Below are 6,160 nucleotides of genomic sequence, written 5' to 3' on the forward strand. Positions count from 1 at the left end.
ACATTACGATATATACATGGAAATATATTGTATTTCAATAATTTGTCGCTTCGTGATTAGCTTTTAAGAAAACGCATTAATTTAAGCTAATATTTTATTAATTGTCATCGATGATTTGGCTAAGGTCAAGGAGGATTGGAAATACGTCGCGATGGTGCTCGACAGATTATTCCTCTGGATCTTTACGCTAGCCGTAGTCGTCGGCACGGCTGGGATTATATTACAGGCGCCGACCTTGTACGACGATCGCATCCCCATCGATGTACGACTCTCCGAAATTGCCTCCACCACTGCCAAGCCACACATCGTCACGAGCCTCTGAGGGACAATTACTAATTACGTTAATGCCGCGCGCGTAAAGCCATATGCGAACACATATATAACAATCTATTACGACAAATACGACTAACGAAACGTATTAACGTCCGAAAGAGACTGAAGCCTCGCCAAGTCTTCAACCTTGCGTGAATGTATATCGTTGCGTCGCTGCCGAACAGAGAATTCTTATTATTAAGGCACAATATGTGTTCTATACTCCTCTCTCTCTCTCATCTCTACTCCGCTATAAATTCAGAATATTCGTTAATTAGAGGATTTATGTATAGGTAGGTAAATTAAAAGAATCAGAATTTTTCTCAAATTATAGGTTTTTGATCTTCGAAATTGGAGATTATTTTAGCGATGTTGCGTTGATTTTTCTTTGCATTATTTTCAATTTAATAGTAACATATTGCCGTTTACTTGCGCCAATATATTGATTAATTATAGGGACCTATATAGATGATAGTGATCTACAGTCATATCCGTGCATTGATTTTGTCGTCTTAGTAAGAATTCTCGAGCTACAGCGGAGAATAAACTTTTTGCGCAAACGCATAGAGGGTGATAAAGAAAGGAGTATCACGACAACAAATATGTCTCAACTATTTGCACGCTGATCGCGTTTGATTCCGTGTAGCACGTGAACAGTGTAAGAAGTTCATAACGTGTAGGTAATACACAATCCGATGTGTACGCAAGATATACCTTCTTATTTCTCGAATTAAATAGGAAGGAAATTCAAGTTGCGCAGGTTGATAGAGTATACATTTATTTTTTGCATGGCTTAATCAGATTTTTAAATATATGTCATAATATAATAATATGTTTGCGGAAAATTATTGCCAGCCAAGTTAATCGTCACGAATCTTTTAGGAGACTAAATACAATCTTTACTTATTGCGTATACGATAAGATAACAATAAAATTCGAGCAACAAGAAGAATTTATCTTAACGTCATCGGATTCAGATGCGGCCTGTGTTTCGCAACTAGGGAATTATAATGAAGTTTAATAAAGGAAGTGAATATATATAGTAGGTAAAGGGAGGATAAACACGTATATACTGTAGAATTAATTCAGAAAGATCTTAACAGTACGTATTTCGTGCCAATTGCGCTTTTGTAACGCTTTCGATAGACACAATAATATTAATTAACATTACTTTATTTTGTCAGTACATATTATAAGATACTTTAAGAATGCAAAAAACTCGAGCAATAAGATAATATACCGAATAAATTACTAGATTGTTTTAGTACAAAAGATACGTTTGCGAATATAAATATCGAGAGACGAAGGATGCAAGTGGCACGAAATTGTACGAAGCCTGTTGCAGACTCAGGAACACACAGAAAATAAAAAAAAGGAATACTACATTTCCCAATACACTACATCGAGCCTGTAACAATGGGGCCATATTTTCACAAAGAACGAAAGTGCGTGTTCTCTCGTATTAAAAAAAAAAAAAGTAAATATATATAAAAAGTGAAATTCTAAATATATCTGCATCGATTACACGGCGCAGAGAACAGGTTGGGCCTAAAAGAAGGGAAGTTTAGAGGACTCAACTTTTATTGCTCATAATGTATATGTTTGTAATAAGAGTAACTTTCGTAATTATATTTGTTCCAGCACCACATACATCGACCGATACGGTCGGCAATTTATTAAACGGATTTGAAGGAATACGTAATATATACATACGATAGCGAGAATTGTTTGATAGCGTTTCCATGATTTATTGTCTTCCTACAGTAGCATTAAATTCCAATTCGTTTTATCAACGACGGCGGCCTGCCGTTATTCTTGCCAAAAAGAGAAAAAAAAACAGTAAGTACTGCGATCGATAATTTATTATTAGCGAGAAACACATGTAATCGGATCATGAGACAGTAGTTCGCCGTGTTTGATACTTTGTACGTTTCGATATAATTTAGTACGAAAAAAAAGACTCTTTAGATTGTATATCGGCGCGATTAAATAAATTAATTATAGATAGATAATTTACGTGATGGATGTAATTTGTAAGTTTTATTAACCCTGCAATGTGATGTATCATTTTGGAATCGAAATATAATAATTTTGTCGATAAATAATATAAACCTATATAATTTTCTTCGTCATATGCAAAAGTTCCTTTTAAGTTTGTGTTATTTTCAAAATTGTTACTATTACATTGCAAAATTGTGTTTACGTTAAAGAAAGAAAGCAAGTGCAGTCAGAGAAAGTGCCATCATTATTTTAGCAATTATTCTTCACGATCACATGAAACTAATATGACGATGGTAAATTGTTTAATAGACTCGTCATTATTGCTAAAATAAATTTTAAAAATATGTATATATATATTTTTTTTTAGCTTAGATATTTTTATTTTATTTAACGGACAGTGCGTGGAATCATCAAGTATAAATGCGTAAGAATAATAAAGATGACGATTATATTTTGCCGAAATAAGTGCAATGATAGCTAACACAAATTGCATTTCTGACCGCAGTATAAATTCGTAAACGTATAAATAATCCACATATATACACACACGCGCGATATAAAACAATACAAAATATTGTGAGTGTGTTTATAAGAGATCTATATTAAACTTATCTATAAATTATCGTCATCTTCATTTACGTAATATATTTAAAAGACACATCATTATTTAAATAAATTATTCTTTTTATATAAGAATAAAAAAGAATACTACTGATAATATTCTGTTTTTAAGGCAACAATAGGCACAACATTTCGTTCACCGATATTAAGTGCACAACTCGAATGTAAATCAAGTAGACACATTTCAAGCATTATCATTGAAACTGCTGCCATAGTTTTTTTGTTCAAAATGCACGTAATACAATCTGCTTGCATTACATGTTTCCCATTTACTGCCATAAACAAATATGATAACTTGAATGGATATCAAATTCACTATATGTAGTCTAATTTGATGTGATCAAATCAATCTGTTACTTTGAATTAGAAACAATGCCTCAATTTGGTCAACATATAACCAATGACAAATACATAAACTGCATAATAACACAATTTTGTATTAACAATATAGAATCACTTATATATATGTATAGTTTCATAATTTTCGAGAATTTACGTACAATCATAGCTCCCACAAAAAAACGTGTATTTATATCATGGATAAGAATGCCATTCGATAATAGATATATCGTGTATTACATCTATAATGTGATATGACTAGCATAAGTCCTTTGAGCCACCAACTAGGCAATTGATGAGATATATAACAATATTTTCAAGTATACCTAAAAAATGCCTTTAACTCTAATGTAATATTATTGGGTTACATTTAGTTTGTTGCTGAGGTTATTAGGTCTTATTAAAATTATAAACGTGTGAACTAATTAAATTTTTTACATAAACGGATATATATCTACAAAATTCTCAAAATCAAAAATTGTAGTTTTTATATAAAAATTAAGTTCTAAGAATAGAACTTAATTTTTATATAAAAACTACAATATAGTCTTGTACATTACTCTTGATTTTTTTCTTTTTCATTGTTTCGGAAAAAAGATGCAATTTACTTGCTTTATTTATGTTCTGCTATTAATTTATAATTATATACAAATATAACATATACCTAATTGTCTTCTCAATAGAAAGGAGCAATTGTTGAAAAAGGCATATGCCATAAGACAATTTACATATAATTCTAAAAAAAGTTCGTATAACTCGATGTTTTAGATACCATAATATTTACTATTCTTTCGTTGTGTAAATAAATTCATCTGAAAGAAGCTCGTGTCGTATGTGAAACTTCTGCAGCTGTTTTTTAGAATTGTTCAAATTCGCTAATCCTTCGTTAACTCGTCATTTAATATATTTGTTTTACGCAGTTTTGTTTTTTTTAGAATCTTCTGTCGATTCGTCTATATTGTTTTTAGCTTGACGAATCCTTTTAATTTTCTTTTTAATCGCCATCGCGCCTGTTTATACAATAACACATTATCTAAACTACAATTCAATTCAGATTTCAAATGAAAAAGTAATGAGCTTACTTACAAACTAGGGTTTGCCATAATTCAACTTTCTTTGCTTTTTTATTATTAAATTTCCTCAAAGACTCTTTATGCTTTTTATGAATGCCTGCTAATTCAATTGCTTCTTGCGTCGGTGGTGGAAATAGGCAAATTTCGAGCCAATGCGTAGCTTTTGCATGTCCAATAAGTCTTAACCATACCTAATCATATATTTAAATTAATATAATGTAGCTCTCTCTTTTAAATATCTGTTTATGATTTAAATTTATAATAAGCCTTAATCTCATTATCTGAAATATAGATATTTAAGATATTATGAAATACTCTTACCGAATCTAAGCACTCTGCTGCAAACCAAAGCCATAAACCAGGTTCTGTTCTTGCATATTCAACTTTTTCTGACCAAAGCATATATGTAGGCACATAATACAAATACAAATATATCCTGTAAACAAATATAAATTGGGTTTACTGTTATACAGTAAATTGATATCATAGAAATTATAACGTGTACTGACCAAGTCAGGCAGTGGAATAAAAATAACAGCTTGCAAATAGGTCTTCCAATAGTTTGAAAAATGCATAATAGAATGCGACAAACATTAACTATTACAATGTCAATAGTTTTGTATATTAGAAAAGTACTTGTAACTGTACACCACCTATAACTATCAAATATATACATATATATTTCTTGATTGATGGAATTATATAAAACATATATAATATTAATAATACAAAAAGGCAATTGTGTTAATTTTCAATATAATCATATTACATTAAAAGTCAAAGTATCAAAATTTATTTACAAAAAGTCTTCAGAATGATTAGTAAGCGGAAGAAAAAATGAAGGAAATAATGATGTAAAGAAATAAATAACAGAAAAATATTATGTCTCAAGAAGATGGTGACTGATTATAACTGAAAGATTTACTTTTGCTGATATGGATTCAAGATGAAAGATGCAAAAAGTAAGTTTGCACAGCCCTTCATCCAAGCACCATAGCACAATATATCGATACCCGCTTGATGAAAGTAAAAGCTCTTATGCAATGCAAGCCCCAATTCCTGATATGTCATTCCCAGCTCATGGGGTGCAAAATTCAGGATTTGCGTAGCTGATGACTTCATGTAACATACACTACCAAAACAGAATCCACAGTTCCAAGCCGCTTTAATTATTCTGCTTCGTTGTACCAATGGAAAACGCATACGCCTGAATAGCGACTGTATAAACAAATATAAATATCAAATACATATATATTTCTAACAAAAGATACACAGTATAATATAATATTAATATATCAAAAGCTCACATTAAGACACTTCTCATACAGAAAATACAGGATCACCCAGAATAGAATAAGATATCCCACGAGCACATCGGTGTCCCGTACCTTCGTGTCGTTCGGATAACGCGAGCCGATAGCTTGCTTATTCCATAAATTCGGTAAGAAAGGCAGAAAATTCGTTGGATCGCGCAGAGAGTACAGCCTAATGGCCCAACTACTTGCGGCTTGTTCATACATTTGCGTACTTTTTATTGTCTGACAGAACGTAGTAATAATATAACAATGTCAAATATGCGTAACGAGACAATAACGGTATATAATTAGAATAGCATATTAAATTTATATTTTATTTCTCTTATTTGAAAGGAGTCACGCCTTACGCCGCCGTTTTTCATAAGACGCTTTTTCTAGCTCTAGCTGGTACAGTAGCGTCAACTGGATCCATTTTAGAGCCAGCGGAACTACATGGCCAGATTCACTTTTTGGTTCCACGGTAAAACGGCTGGTTGGTGCGTGTCCGTGCTAAATCCA

General features: G+C 31.7%; 2 protein-coding genes across 8 annotated transcripts in view; one reads left to right on the forward strand and one right to left on the reverse strand.

Moving 5' to 3' along the window:
• Window positions 1–2,416, forward strand: part of LOC115246202 (acetylcholine receptor subunit alpha-like) — a 100,198-nt gene extending 97,782 nt beyond the window's left edge. For all 7 annotated transcript variants that reach the window (XM_029824870.1, XM_029824871.1, XM_029824872.1 and 4 more), the window contains one exon: window positions 125–2,416. In XM_029824870.1, the coding sequence (XP_029680730.1) occupies window positions 125–322 (198 nt within the window). In that variant the 3' untranslated portion in view covers window positions 323–2,416. The remainder of the gene's footprint in view (window positions 1–124) is intronic.
• A 1,423-nt stretch (window positions 2,417–3,839) lies between these two features.
• Window positions 3,840–6,072, reverse strand: LOC115246204. Its single transcript, XM_029824878.1, has 6 exons — window positions 5,654–6,072; window positions 5,272–5,564; window positions 4,856–5,005; window positions 4,668–4,782; window positions 4,360–4,537; window positions 3,840–4,283 (listed from the first exon to the last, which is right to left on the reverse strand). Exons 1-6 carry the CDS (start codon window positions 5,864–5,866, stop codon window positions 4,186–4,188), a joined length of 1,047 nt encoding a protein of 348 aa, XP_029680738.1. The 5' UTR covers window positions 5,867–6,072; the 3' UTR covers window positions 3,840–4,185.
• Between the last annotated feature and the right edge of the window lie 88 nt (window positions 6,073–6,160).

Source organism: Formica exsecta, unplaced genomic scaffold (genome assembly GCF_003651465.1).
Source record: "Formica exsecta isolate Colony F162 unplaced genomic scaffold, ASM365146v1 scaffold140, whole genome shotgun sequence".
Classification (NCBI taxonomy): Eukaryota; Metazoa; Arthropoda; class Insecta; order Hymenoptera; family Formicidae; genus Formica; species Formica exsecta.